General features: G+C 31.6%; 2 protein-coding genes across 5 annotated transcripts in view; one reads left to right on the forward strand and one right to left on the reverse strand.

Moving 5' to 3' along the window:
- Positions 1–4,967, reverse strand: part of LOC114334623 (uncharacterized) — a 57,240-nt gene extending 52,273 nt beyond the window's left edge. Inside the window, exon 1 of the mRNA XM_050643944.1 lies at positions 4,564–4,967. Coding sequence (XP_050499901.1) covers positions 4,564–4,686 — 123 coding nt within the window. The 5' untranslated portion in view covers positions 4,687–4,967. The remainder of the gene's footprint in view (positions 1–4,563) is intronic.
- A 107-nt stretch (positions 4,968–5,074) lies between these two features.
- Positions 5,075–15,377, forward strand: part of LOC114334622 (inositol polyphosphate-5-phosphatase A) — a 176,266-nt gene continuing 165,963 nt past the window's right edge. For 3 of the 4 annotated variants that reach the window (XM_028284703.2, XM_028284704.2, XM_028284705.2), the window contains exon 1: positions 5,078–5,706. In XM_028284703.2, coding sequence (XP_028140504.1) covers positions 5,644–5,706 — 63 coding nt within the window. In that variant the 5' untranslated portion in view covers positions 5,078–5,643. Of the gene's footprint in view, positions 5,707–15,377 lie in introns of all 4 variants that reach the window. The other variant, XM_028284701.2, reaches the window with a different exon arrangement.

Raw genomic sequence — 15,377 nt, forward strand, 5'->3', positions numbered from 1 at the left:
ATCGATAGGTTTTCGAAAAATATTAAAAACCTGTTTTTTGGTTTCTTATTTGGAAGTGTATTTCTCGAGATATTAGACCGTTTCTATAATTTACCTACGGTATCAGGATACATCGTTTTTCCCAATTATAGCGCCATCTATCCACAGTTCGAAAAAATGTCTTGGATAAAAGTTGCTTACTTTTACGTAACGAATCCAAATCTGCAAGAAAAACTAGGGATTTCCATTTAAGATTTTAAAGTTACCCCCCACCCCACCTCCAGGGGGTGTAGTGGGAGTTGGTGTTTGGAGTCATTGGATAGATTTTTGAAAATGATTGAAACACGTATTTTTCAGTTTTTCCATCCGATGTTTAGTTCGCGAAATATTCGACCGTTCCACTACTTTTGGGACACCCTATATATGATGGTTGCATCATAAATCTTAGAACATGAAGAGCTTTTTATGAAGAATAACTTTTATTTGTCAAATTAAAAATAAAAGAGTTATAAATGAAAATGTTCTTGGTATCCTAAATTTGAGAAAAATCTTTAAATATTTTTTTTTCATTAGAAGGATGGACACAGACACAATACTGACTAATAGTGATTTTAGTCAATAATTTTGCCAATTCGACAAAAAAATAATTTCTAAATAGTTAATAATTATTACTAAATAATTAGTAATTTTGCCAATTTCTACAATCACTAGCCAGTTGTGTCGAGTTTAGCGAACGACTAGAAATGGAACAGTCCATTTATCATAAAGGGGAGGCCGTATTTATACTGGTATAAACCTTTTTAAAACTGTTAATAAATTATTGCTTTTAAAATATTTATACTCAAATTGTATTTTTGAACATCTTATTTATTTTATATAATAATTAAATTCACTATCAAATGTCATTGATGTTTTATTAATACTTAATTTAAAATTTAGTTTGACATTCACGAAGTGTCAAACTCAAATGTAAATAACCTATGCTTGGCAAATCGAGATTTAAACATAGAGTTATATATTAGCATAGAGAGAGTGTCATTCAGAGCGAAGTGACGACACCATCTTTTTTATTTGGATTAGTGCTGCTTCACTCTTACGCATAGTAAAGCTGCTACAGTTGTCCTCCTCTTCCGTGCCTATATTCACACTGAATGTCATCATAGATTTTCGATACAATGTGTTAGAAAGAGATGCTGCAAACCAGTCCATGAGATCTTGTCGTCAGGAAGCGCGGAAGGTAGGCTCCCTCTATGTTAATATATACCTCTATGGATTTAAAAAAAGTAGCCTATTTCCTAATCAACCATTTGAGCTGACATTTAGTGCGTCGGTAGGAGATAACCGGATTGTGACGTCACATTTTAGAGTTTGAGGTCGATTATCTCGAAGACGGTTAGAGATATCGAAATGCCGTTTTCAGATTTGGATTCAGAAGGCAAAACTACATGAGAATCCTTCGATACACCTGCTCTAAGTATTGCAGGAGCGGCAACGCAATAACACACAGACTTTTGCAAATTTATAAACGAAAAGTTTTCGTTGAAAATCACTTAAATCGGCCGACAGGTTTAGGAAATACGAGACTTCAAAAATGACCAAATTTTTAGATGGGCCGATTTCTATGCACGTAAGTTTAGTAACTTTCTATTTCTAACAATTATTAAAGATAATAAATTGTTTCTCACCAAAACCATAAATTCCACAAAAAAATACCTACGCATTACCTACTACACCCTTCTTCGAGGCACTTACGAGTGGAAAGTTATATTGCAAAATTTTTTATCAAGTTATCACGGAAAAGTATAAAATGTTGGATTTTTTCTACGGTCCTACCTCTGGTTAAAACATCTCATTTTTGTTGGCAAAAAATATATTAATTTGTCTGGACTATAATATTACATTTTTTTGATTTTTGATTGACGAAGACATGGGTAATCACACAATGTTGCCAAACTGAATTTTGATACATTCCATTTAAATTTTCTAGCCGATTTCCGATCCTGATACATATACTATATTTTTTAATGTAATAAACGTTTCATTACTATTCATCCATTCTCTCGTTTAGCAATTATATTTTGAGCAATCATGCAAATTAAAAAAAAACTTTTTATATTTAATTTATATCACCGGTATCTTACAACTTAGACATAATAAAGTCAATGTCAAAACGAATCCAGGCAACCAACATGATAAACTTAGGAACCCATAACATCAGCGTTGCCACATTTAGTAGATTTCTACAGTTTTGGTAGATTTTTGATATTTTTTAAAAAATTCTAGTAGGCAATATTTTTTAACGGCTTAACCAGGATAATCCTAAGAGGTGGGGTTACAACTACTGAAGGGTCTCTAGGGGTATGGTGTTAAGTGTATAGATCTTAAAGTTCATCCCAATGGGAGGGGGTTATAACCTCCAAACCCCCCACCCTGGTTGCGCCTATGATATTCTTAGTAGATTTTTGGTATATTTCAACATTTTGTTATAACTGAAATCAAATTTGCCTTTTAATAGTATTTAAATTTTTAAATTATTTTCAGACATTTTGTTACAATTATTTCGTAATGTCATTACGGAAAGTAAGATTCTGGACGTAGATAATGAATACAGAGAAATAAAACTGGATTCTGGTGTATCAAACTTGCTTGTTTCAAGCAGCGGTGCAAGTATATAGTATTTCGGGTGATATTGAAGAGTTCAGGCCAGTCAAAAAACTGGTGGGGGGGGGGAGCAAGGGAACACAACCGGTGAATAAATCAAGATAATGTGTCTTTTTAACGAAGATTATAGTACAAAAGTGCTGTGAAAACTGGGGGGCCGCTGGCCTTCCTATCCGGGCTAGAACCGCCACTGGTTCAGGTATTCGGTGAGCCTATTAGAAAGCTAACGACGGAAAACTAAAATATCTTCCTATCCGGGCTAGAACCGCCACTGGTTCAGGTATTCGGTGAGCCTATTAAAAAGCTAACGACGGAAAACTAAAATATCTAAATATAAGTAACTTTGCAAAACAAATGTTGTGATTACCTGTTTCTAATGTAAAATGCGAAAGAATTGTTGGAAATTGTACCAAATTTGATCCAGATGATAAAATATTGTATAAAAATACTAAATATGAAACTGATAAAAATTAATTATAAGTATTATGTAAAAAAAGTTTGGTTTTTTAAGGGTATAGGGGCAAAATGTCGCCTGTGAATATGTTCAATGTGTTTTAAATGTATTCATTTTTTTTCGAATCCTGAGGAAAGTAATAAGTATTTTTGAAAAATTTAAACGCAGAATGCAGAAAGAAAGACAGCATTATTATCGAGGGCCAAAAGTCCCTTAGATAAACCAAAACGTTTCTTTTGGATGAGATATTTGCAATTAAAAGTCACACTAAATTTTCTCTTTTTTTTTTCACCTCTGCAACTTATTAAAATAAACATTATAGAAGTGTTCAGGGACTTTCGACTCTCGGTATAATAACGTAATCGTTCATTCTGCGTTTAAATTTTTCAAAAATACTTATCAGTTTTTCTCAGTATTCGAGAAAAATGAATACATTTAAAACACATTGAACATTTTGGCAGTTAGCTGTTGTTTATATTAAAAAAAATCCCGAACATATAACATATCCCAAAATCTCAAGTAGATTATATTTTAGTTTTTGATTTAGTAGATTTTATAAGTCTGTTCGCTAAACTCAGACGCAACTGGCTAGATATTTTAGTCCGTAATTTTGCCAATTTTAGTAAAATTGACAAAAAATAATTACTAAATAGTTAAGAATCACTAAATAGTTAGTAATTTTGCCAATTTTTGCAAAATCGGCAAAAAACAAAAAAATTACCGACTAAAATATCTAGCTAGTCCATTCACTTTACAAATTCCCAACTGTAAACAAACGCACGTGGAAGCTAAACAGGGCCGTACTGAGGTGTATCATATGTTTTTTAAAAAATATTTACTTTTGAAACTAATACCGTAAGAATTGCTTGAAATTTAATTGTAAACAAGATTTTGTTCTTTTTAAGGGGAAAGGCGCAAAATATCGGCTGTCAAAATTTTTAATTTGTTTTAAATTGTATTAATTTTTTTCGATTCCTGAGAAAACTAATAAGTATTTTTGAAAAATTTACACGCAGAATAAAATATTACCTTATTACCGAGGGTCAAGAGTCGCTTAGAATTAATAAAAAGTTTCTTTTTAGTGAAATATTTCCAATTAAAAATCACCCTAAATTTTCTCTTTTATTTTCACCCCTGTAACTTATTAAAATAAACATTATAGAAGTTTTCAGGGACTTTCGGCCCTCAATAATAATGTAATCTTTCATTCTGCCTTTAAATTTTTCAAAAATATTTATTAGTTTTCACAGGACTCGAAAAAAATGAATACATTTAAAACACATTGAACATTGACAGGCAAAATTTTGCGCCTATGCCCTTAAGAAAAATGTGGTAAAATAAAATATTTATTAACTGAGATATACATAACAATGTGAACATTTTCAATAAAGTAGCATCATATTATAAGGTTATGTTATTTATAAGTTATGTTTTTGCTAACAATGGTTTTTCTTCGATAAAATATTTACTTTTTGGAATATTTGCAAAAACCGTCTAAAAACCATCCATCCATTTCCGGGCTTATTTTGAACGTGTATTTTTTGCCAGGACCAAAGCACACATCGGCACAGTATTACCTTTTTCTTTGACATATTAGCTAGGTATATGTATGCCAAATTTCATGTCACGACTATAAAACATAAAAAACTATAAAACACGACCAGTCTTAATTAATAACTCAACAATAACTACTGTAAAGTACAATAACATAACACAAAATAATATTATCTTAAAAACCAACACGCTAAAAAATACAATTTGAATTTGCAGATGCAGACTGACAAGTTAGGACCTGTAAAATGAGAAACCGCCTCGTTTAGGGCGATAAATTATATTTAATAGCTTCTTGACGAATGAGTGGACGAATCGTTAACACGTGCGTTTGTTTATATTGGGAATTTGCTATGTGAATGTGGTGTAGTTGAGTCTGAGTTTAGCGAACCGACGCAGTAGATTTCCTAAATAAAATGTGGCAACCCTGCATAAAATTGAATAATGTTTAGTCTGTCTTTTTGTTTTGTTTAAAAAGTCGTTTTCGAGATCGGCGGAAGAATATATTATTGTAAATTTGAGACGTTGAATGAAACAAAAACAGAAATACGTCATTGATGAAGTAGTTTCACACCTATATCGAAAATATAGTTGTATTTTAATTAAATTCGAATTAATTGGCGGAAATAATGAACCATTGACGTAAATAATGGTCAGTGATGTAATTAAAGTCCCGAGTTTCCATTAATTTCTATTAATAGTGATTTTTACGATGTGATTAAAACTCGAAGAAGAAAGGGCATTTGGAAAAGCTCAAAAGAAATCAATAATTCGTCTCAAATGCGTGCGCAATTCAGTTTTTAATAGAAAAATTACCTACAACCCCAAGTCAACAATTTTTATTTTTATTTAAAATAACCTAAAACAATGTGTACGTTTTTAATGAAGAAAACAACTTCGGTACTGCAACGTTTATTATAAATTAATCGCTATTTTTGAGTGTACGAGTTTTATCGTTAAACTAGTCTTTTTAATTGCAACACACTTTAGTAAGAATTATGGGTTCAACAACTATACCTGTTTTACTAGTCACTGCGAATGTTGGATCTATCTTTGAAGATGTAAGTAAATCATATAAGTATTTATGCAATCCTATTTAATCCACTAGTTCCCAAGCTTAAAAAATAAATTGTGTTTTTATTGCATTTTATTAATAAAAATATACTTAATCCATTAAGGGCCCAGACAATAAACAGAGAAATTTACAATGTATTTATTACATTGGATTAACAACACATAAGCAAATTAAGACTAATTTACAACCAAAAAGAACTTTTTTATGAAAGGAAACACATGGTTGTCTATATGCACCTTTGGTCGAATACCAGTACAATTTTTACAAAGGAACAATACCTAAACGTAAATTAAATTTTAAGATGACCATTTTTGAAACATAGGGGTGTAGATGCATCCTACACTTTTTACATAAATAAATAGTATTACTTTTATACATCCAACATTGTTTTCTGGCACTATATCGCCTCTTTTTATAATATGGCGAATATTGTTGAATGTTCATCTGGTAAAGAAAATTTAGATGGACGTCCTTGTACTGAGTTTGAAACTGATGTAGCAGTGTCTTCAGTATCCTCTGCATGTCCACTGTATTTTAGTAAGTTAAGAACCAATCCCAAACGAAACTCCAGTTGGGAAATTTTTGGATCATTCACAACTTTAAAGATTTGCCATCCTCACATGCACTTCTTTATCCTCATCCTTCAACCAATACATATCAACTTGAGGCAAAGTGTGATACCTAACCAGATAGCAGCGTCAGTTTAACCTAACTTCGGGCCCTGGGCACTAGAGATTTAGGGGCCCCCTTCATTGCTATTCGTTGTCAATTTTTTTAACAAAAAACACATACCTACATTAACTATATATGTTTATTGTAAAACCCATAAATTTTTAAAAATTTTAAAAAAGATTTAAAAAAAAAACGAGAAAAATAGCAACAGTAAAAAATATTCCAAAAAATACATTTAAAAATATAAAAAAAATGGAAATGTATTGTTCTACAGAACAATACATGACAAACAAAAAAGCATATTCTAAAAAATATATAAGACAAAAATTAGCTCACTTTTTTATTAGCAAACTGTCATATATTAATATGTACTATCAAAATTCAGTTGCTCCACTACTTCATTTTTTATAATATGATAGTGATAATGCGTCTAGGTTTTCTTGACCCTTTGACCTTCAATAAATGTATCTTTATTCTTTTTAAAGCCAAAAAAGGCCGCTCGCCTGACGCATCAGAAATTGGTATCGTCAAATAAACTTGCAGTAAAGTAAAAATTGGCAAAAGTTGCCTTTACATCCTGAATGACACCAAATTTTCAAATGTTTATTCAAATTTTGGCATAACGTCATAAAATGAATAATTTCACTATGCAAGTTCTCTTTGGTTTCATCAACATCTTTTTTATATTCCTGGCATAAAATATTAATTCACTATTTGACTTCTTCTTTATTTAGCGTGAAAAAACATCTAACAGCTGATGTAACATCTTTGTTGCATTATATTCTCTTTAAAAGGATCTTGAGAAATATTGAGGCATATAACATTAAATAGGTACTTCAATTCTGAATATCTCTTGCCCCTTTAAAATTGTTTCACTTTCAACTGCTTCATCGAAAAATGTTTTTTTCTTTGTTTTTTTGAAGGCCAATTCTATAGAATATGTTGAGATTATTGCCTTCACAAAAAAATATTTTTGGCTTCTAGTTCAATTTCGCTTAATTTATTTCTTACGTCTCCAAAAAAGCTCAAATGTCATTAATTCTAGTCCAATTGACACATTCAAGTCCACAGTTTCTAAAGTTTTGCTTGTTACATTCACTCGTTTTAAAATTCTTGCCCAAATCAGTGTCACTAGAGTATCCAAGTTAACCTGTCTCAAAGGTTTATGCAGTGCCTTGGCTTCACTTCTAATTGCAGATTTTTTGTCTCCATTATTGCTTAACTCGAAAAATATGTTTGATGGATCCGTAGTTTTTAAGTAAAGCATTTACAGCGTCAAAAGATTCTACATGTTTTGTTTTCATCGCTTCCAGGAATTCATTGCAAGTTTGGTCAGACAGATAGCTAACTGAACCTTTTTCTTTATTCGCATTCCGCTGTAAATGCTGAGCTAAAAAGTTGTCAAAAGCAAAGTATACAAGACAACTTAAGTAATTTCCCTTATGACGACTCGTTAAATTCTCATGGGATCAACGAAAAGCTAGTCCTTGAGAAGCAAGTAATTTAATGGTGACAACAAGTCTTCTTAGGACCTTTACTCAATAGTCAGCTTCGTGTTCTACTTGTTCTTTCAAGCCAGCGTCTATAACTCCAATTTAACTGATGATCCATCTAACTCCAACTGATGATCTTGTTATTAATGTAACCATAGGGTTCAGATGAAATTTACTTTCTTCGTGAGATTTGAGTAAACTATTCAAATATTTCCAGTTGGTAAGGACATGTTGGTAAAGGGGATTAACATTGATATGACCCAAGATAGAATTGTGTGGAGAAATGCAATTAGGGAAGCTGCCCCGCATAGGGATAAGGCAAAGAGAATGATGATGATGATTCAAATATTTCCAGTGGGTAAAATATATCCAAAATCAGTTAAACTATTTTTTTTAATTGAAAATAATTTGCACGGGTAACAATAAACAGCTTTAACACTTCTCCTTGCCTCCATTGGGTTTTACTCTATAAGAGTTGCTTTCATTTAATCTTCTATAATAAGCTTTGTAATTTGTCTCCAGCTTCATACCTACATTTTTTTACAATTTTCTAAGGAATCGCTCTTTGATTTAAAAATTGTCACAGTTCTTATTTATCATTCTTAAAATCAGACCATATGGAAATCGCAGGTATTTCGTAGTCTTTTCTCTATTTAAAAAAATATGGTCCTCGATTATTTAGCGGACTTTAATTTGTTGTTAATAAAAGGAAGGGTCCCTACGGACCCCTCCGGGGCCCGGGCTCCTGGGCGCCCGCCCCAAGCGCCCAATGGATAAAACGGCACTGCCAGATAGTTAATACAGGGTGATTGATTAGTGGGGTAAAGCTCAATAGATCCGCTATAGTAATAGATAGCAATAAAAGTTAATATAACAAAAATTGTAGACAACTTCGAGATTCATATTACAAAATTAGTTCGAGTGTTACAGGGTGTTCAATTTATAACCTAGTGACAGAACAAACTTATGTTTTTTTAAATGGAACACCCTGTATTTTATTTTATATTCGAAATCTCCTTAAGAGCAAACAGTAGCGATCAACAGGTAGCAACAAACGCGTTCCAAGATTGCGGCTCTAATTTTGAATATTTTGTCGAGATATTTGGCACACATATTCGTAATATAAAAAAGAATGGCGGTACAGAGCCCAATTTCAGAAATATGTTAGTATGTGGAAATTACTCTATAACTAAATAAAATATTGAAAAAAGGAGCCTGTACCGCCATTAAGACAAAAATACACTTTCTTCAAGTAAACTTTTTTATTCCGTGCCTAGAATTTGTGTCACATTGGAACTACTAAAAATTGATTTTTTTATAACAAGAAATCAAATGTCACTGACTTGGCAACATTTCGCGCCTATGTGTATAAAAATGATTGTTTTTGATAGTATAAACGTCACTGTCAGTGTCAAATTACCGACGCACTGTTGCCTCACTTTTCAAAGTTCACAGAACTTTCGCAATCTTGGACCGCATTTGTTGGTACCTGTTGATCGCTACTGTGTGCTCTTAACTGCCCCATATTAAAAATTAAAGGTTTGTTATGTTATACAAGGTATGTACCAAGTTATAACCAATTTTATATGAAAATCGTAGCAAGTTCAACATCCTGTATAAATAAAAATAACTACAACAGAAATGGTTTACTGGTGCCATATTTTTTTATTGTCAAAATTTTTAAAAACGATTGATGCTGCTAATTTTCTTTATATCAAATACAGGGTGAGTCAAAACGAAAGTACATCATTTTCTCAGTAATTTTAAATGGAACACCCTGTATTTTATATCACTATTGAAAAATACCATTACCGTACTTTAATTTTTATATAATATTCCCTATGTCTAAATTTATTAGTTTTCGAGATATTTTCATTTTTCAAAGCAAATTATTAATTAGGTGTCTAAATTTTTCCAAATTTTAAACCAGCCATGACTGAACGTTTTTATGAAATGTAGCTTCATCTCCAAATAGTACATTATCCAAGAAATTTATCTCTCAATAGTATATTGATTGATTTTATCTAAGGCCCATTCACAAAATAATATTCTCTTTTCAAAATCTTCCTGAATTAATTCTTGGTGCATTTGAAGGCGGTAAGGGTGCATTATGTTTTTTGCAAGAATTTTTTGCACAGAGTAGTAAGTTTGTTATTTTTCTTTGGAAATATTTCGAATATGTACTTGTATGTGGATCTTCAGTAACTGCCAGCAACACATCTATTTCGTTTTCCTCTGTTACAGTACTTTTTGTTCGTTCGTGTTTTTCATACCTAACTGAACCAGTGCAGTTAAACCAATCCTTTAATCGTTCAAAATTGCTTTTGTAGGTTGTCGTCTTCCAGGGAACTGCTCATGATAAATTCTTACTGATAATAATGCATTTTTATTGCACTCCCCCAATATGCGGCCAGATTTACCATTTTCTCAACAGTAAAATTCATCTATTCAACTATTTAATAACACAATAACAGTTTTATCACGATGAACTGCCAGTTTTCGACCACTCAGTCATGGCTTACTTAAAATTTGGAAAAATTTAGACACTTATGTCCGATTTCAACAACGATACCTAAACAGTTGCCTTATTAAGTAATTCTTATCGATAGGCACTTCCTAAGTCTATACTTAAGAACAATAGCGTTTCACAACTAAAAGAACTGCTTATCTAGGAAATTCTTTCCTAGGTATTAATTCGGGTACGTTTGAACTATTTTTGATAAATAAAAAGAAGAATCAGATGACATTACATTACTTTTTAGATTATTTGTCATTATTGTTTGTTTGCCAAGTTGGTTTTATTCAGTTTTGGACTGTTTATTTTAGTTATTTTATTTAGTACATAGTTAGTTATTTGCGAATTAAGTTTTGTATGTTATTTGTACAGGGAAATGGAGGAAAAGAAAAGAGTTGTATATTTCACATAGGTATGATGAAAAATGAAAGTTAGTTGAATTGTCATTAATGAAATCATTTTAAAATAAATAATATGTTGAAAATTGCTTCTTTTATTATTAATTTTTAATGACACACTTTTAGTGATATCATGAATGGGTTTTTGAAACACTAGTTTGTTAGATAGTAGGTAGACTACATAATTTTGTCAATAGATTTGTAAAAAACTCTAAATTCTAAATGATTTTCTATATTTTCCAACACATAATATATTATTAATATAAAATAAAATACACAATTGCAACTAATATACCTAATATTACAGAATAACAGAAAAATTAAGGTAAAAAGCAAATTATTGACAAAAGTCACAAGTACATTAGTCAAAATTGTAAAAATATAACCTGACTGTCAACGATAAGTAATACCTAAAGTTTAGGGAGATCGAAAAACGTATCCTACCGTAAGGTAATGCTTAAGCGGTTTAGGCAATACTTATCGTATGGTGAAATCCGTTTTAGAGTTAGGAAGTACCTAAACCCCCTTAGGTAATTCTTAAATATTTAGGTATCGTTGGCGAAATCGGGCATTATTAATAGTTTGCTCTGAAAAATGAAAATATCTCGAAAACTAATAAATTTAGACATAGTGAATGTTACATAAAAATTAAAGTATGATAATGGTACTTTTCAATAGTGATATAAAATATAGGGTGTTCCATTTAAAATTACTGAGAAAATAATGTACTTGAGCTCTGACTCACCCTGTATTCGGTATAAAGAAAATTAGCAATATTAATCAGTTTTGAAAATTTTGACAATCAACAAAAAAATATGGCACCAATAAACCATTTCTGTTGTGCTTATTTTTATTTATACAGGATGTTGAACTTGTTACGGTTTTCGTATAAAATTGGTTATAACTGTGTACATACTCTGTATAACATAACAAACCTTTATATTTTTGTGATGGGGCAGTTAAGGAGATTTCGAATATAATATAAAATACAGGGTGTTCCATTTAAAAAAAACATAAGTTTGGTCTGCCACTCGGTTATCGAACACCCTGTAACATTTATACTAATTTTGTAATACGAATCCCAAAGTTGTCTTTAATTTTTGTTATTAACTTTTATTGCTATCTATTACTATAGCCGATATATTAAGCCGACTATACCCCACTAATCAATCACCCTGTATACATTACGCCAATAATTTTTTTAATTACTTCCTTATCAAAAAAGTGTGAAAAACTTTTAGGTGACTTGCCTATATGGTTGGCTTTTATATTTTCTAAATATCAATCAGACTGATGTTGAATTACTACCGAGTATGAAGCAGTATCTAATTTTACACAACTTTGGACAAATTTGGTTATATTATTTTTGCCTGGTTCTTTCTTTGGACCTTTTGATCTGTGGTTCTGAGGAATATCATAATCAGAATTCCCATTCACTTGCATGTCATATGTAACTGTAATATCCGTTTTTATTCCTTCTTCACCACTAATACACTCCTGGCCAAAAAAATCTGGACACCTTAAAAATGGGTCATTTTTGATGTCTCGAATCTCCTAAACCTGTTGTCTGATTTTAGTGAATTTTTTGGAATGTTATAGCCTTATTTTTAAGAATCTCGATGTAGTAATATTGTTGCTGAACAGGTAAATGTCATTGTATACCGGTGTGTATCAATAATACTGTGTTTTTTCCTCAAAGTTCGGAACACCCTGTGGAATATTCTATTAAGCATTTAAAAAATATTGAAATTAAAACTCAATTGTATCCTTAGGCTTTCTTAACATTCTGTTTCTTGACTCATTTACTTATGTTGGATAATAAAAAAGTTAGGTACTTTAACAACTAGCCACGATCTTCATCAATACAGAGTGTTTCTAAATAAGTGCGGCAAACTTTAAGGGTTAATTCTACATGAAAAAATAATGACAGTTTGCTTTATAAACTGACGATTTATTTATTGCTCTAAAACCGGTTGTGGTATGTAAATGAAATTTGGTAGGTTTTAAGAGGTAGTTATTTTACATTTTTTGACATACAACTAAAAATTTTATATTCACCATTGGCTTGCATACACGGTATATGACCGGGTTATATGACCTGTATGCACGCCAATGGTGAATATAAAATACATAATAATTGTATGCCAAAAAATGCGCAATAACTACCTCTTAAAACCCACCAAATTTCATTTGCATATCTCAACTGGTTTTAGAGCAATAAATAAATCGTCAGTGTGTAAGAAAAAAATCAACATCGCGTATCTCGGAAACGAAGCATTTGCAGACATAATATGTTCATAAATCAAACAGTCATTATTTTTTCATGCAGAATTACCCCTTAAAGATTGTCGCGCTTATTTAGAAACACCCTTTATTGATGAAGAACATTACTAGTTGTCAAAGTACTTAACTTTTTAATTATTATCCAACATAAGTGAATGAATCACAAAGCAGAATGTGAAGAAGGGCTAAGGCTACAACTGAGTTTTAATTTCAATTATTGTTATTGTTACACCCGGTATACAATGAAATTTTTCCTCTTCAGCAACACTGTTACTACATCGATATTCTTAGAGAATAAGGCTATAACATATTAAAAAAATCACTGAAATCAGACAACAGGTTTAGGAGATCCAAGACATCAAAAATGACCCATTTTTAAGGTGTCCGGATTTTTTTGATCAGGAGTGTATTATCATCAATGTCTTCTACACAACGAACTGTCAATACTGATGGAATGAGCATGAAGCGAATTTAATGGGGCCAGGATGAGAAAGCATAGTCAGGGAAGGATGGAAGATAATCGCCATCTTTTGTAAACAAAAAAATTGATAAGTACTGGTAGTGTAGTTGTAGCAAATTTTCCCTGACATTCTCTGTCTCTCTCTAGGACCTCCCTCTTGTATATTGGCTGCAATCTCGCTTCACTGTTTGAATGGGACGGAGCCATTCCATCAGTATTGACAGTTCGTTGCTTCTACATCAGAAACTTCATCTGTTTCTGGTGACACATAAACCACATCAAGTGAGTCAGCATTTTCACAATCTGAGTCATCTTCTAATAAAGCCATTAAAGCTTTAGTAGTTAGTAAAAGAAACAAAAAAATGCACTTCTATATAATGCACATATTCACATGATAATAATTTAGCTTACCTTATTTTAATTTTTATGAAATGTAAAACAAACACAAGGAAACTGTCAAACTGATTAAAGTTAAAAATAAAACAAATATAACATTTACAGCACACAGAAATTTTGTAAATAGTGAATAAAGTGTAATGATGTCTAACGAAAAAAATATAGTATGGTTTCGACCAAACATATTTACGGACCTTTGCCCTTAAATAGGTTAATACTCATATATCAAGTTAAAAAAATAAAAGTCATTAGTTTTTTCATAACAAAATGTTGCGTATGCAACAATGGGATTTCCTAGAACAACAATTTTTTTATTCAAGTTTTAATTACTGTGCAGTTATTCAAGGCAATTTGGATGTAGATGGATTTTACACTTCCACCACATATAGGTCTGGATCCCGCGTATGAAAAAAAAGTTGATTAATAGCAAGCTGAAAATTTGTTAATAGCTTAAGGGTGTCTAGTCGGACAAACTTTGATATATGGGAACACTGGAACAGGGGCAGTTTTAATTGTGGAACAGGTTAAAAATTTGGAACGGTCAGACCACGAAAAGGGCACATGTATTTTGTCTGACAGAACAGACTTTTTAAACTCTCCGAACAGAGATTAAACTCTCATGCAAAAATCAGACTGCTATTTATCACCAAATGGGCGTTTTAATGAGCGGAACATGTAGAATATGTCAAATGACAGAAATTATGACAGGTGATAAATAGCAGTCTGATTTTTGCATGAGAGTTTAATCTCTGTTCGGAGAGTTTAAGTCTGTTCTGTCGGACAAAATAAATGTGCCGTTTTCGTGGTCTGACCGTTTTAAATTTTTAACCTGTTCCACAATTAAAACTGTCCCTGTTCCAGTGTTCCCATATATCAAAGTTTATCCGACTAGACACCCTTAAGCTATTAACAAATTTTCAGCTTGCTATTAATCAACTTTTTTTCATACGCGGGATCCAGATGTAATATACAGTTATACTTTTGCTTGTGTGCATCTTCTTTTTACTTTATTCTTTTCCTCTACAATGAAATGACTTACATTATCAAATATAATTTCTGCCAACAAACTGTTTCTGGATTGCCATCCACAATTGGGTCTCACAGGATTCTTGATTTGATCATTTGAAGCTGATATACCCTCTCCTTGGATGTTATCTTCGATCAGCAGTACTTCCATTTTCATAAGGGTAACTGCTATGTAAGACTTAAAATATTTGTCATTTTTATAATTATGTCATTTTGGTTCTGGTTGCCACGTTATATATTTTCCATGCAGTGACAATAACACTATCAATCACATTATTTATAAAAGGGGCCACCATCATTGCTTTCCTTTTACCTTCATTCTGTAGGTTGATATTCCGATGTAGTTTTCATGGGTATCAACACCATCCATATGTTGATTATGAGTACATATAATGTATAATCAAGTTGATCATA

The sequence above is a fragment of the Diabrotica virgifera genome, chromosome 2 (assembly GCF_917563875.1).
Source record: "Diabrotica virgifera virgifera chromosome 2, PGI_DIABVI_V3a".
NCBI lineage: Eukaryota > Metazoa > Arthropoda > Insecta > Coleoptera > Chrysomelidae > Diabrotica > Diabrotica virgifera.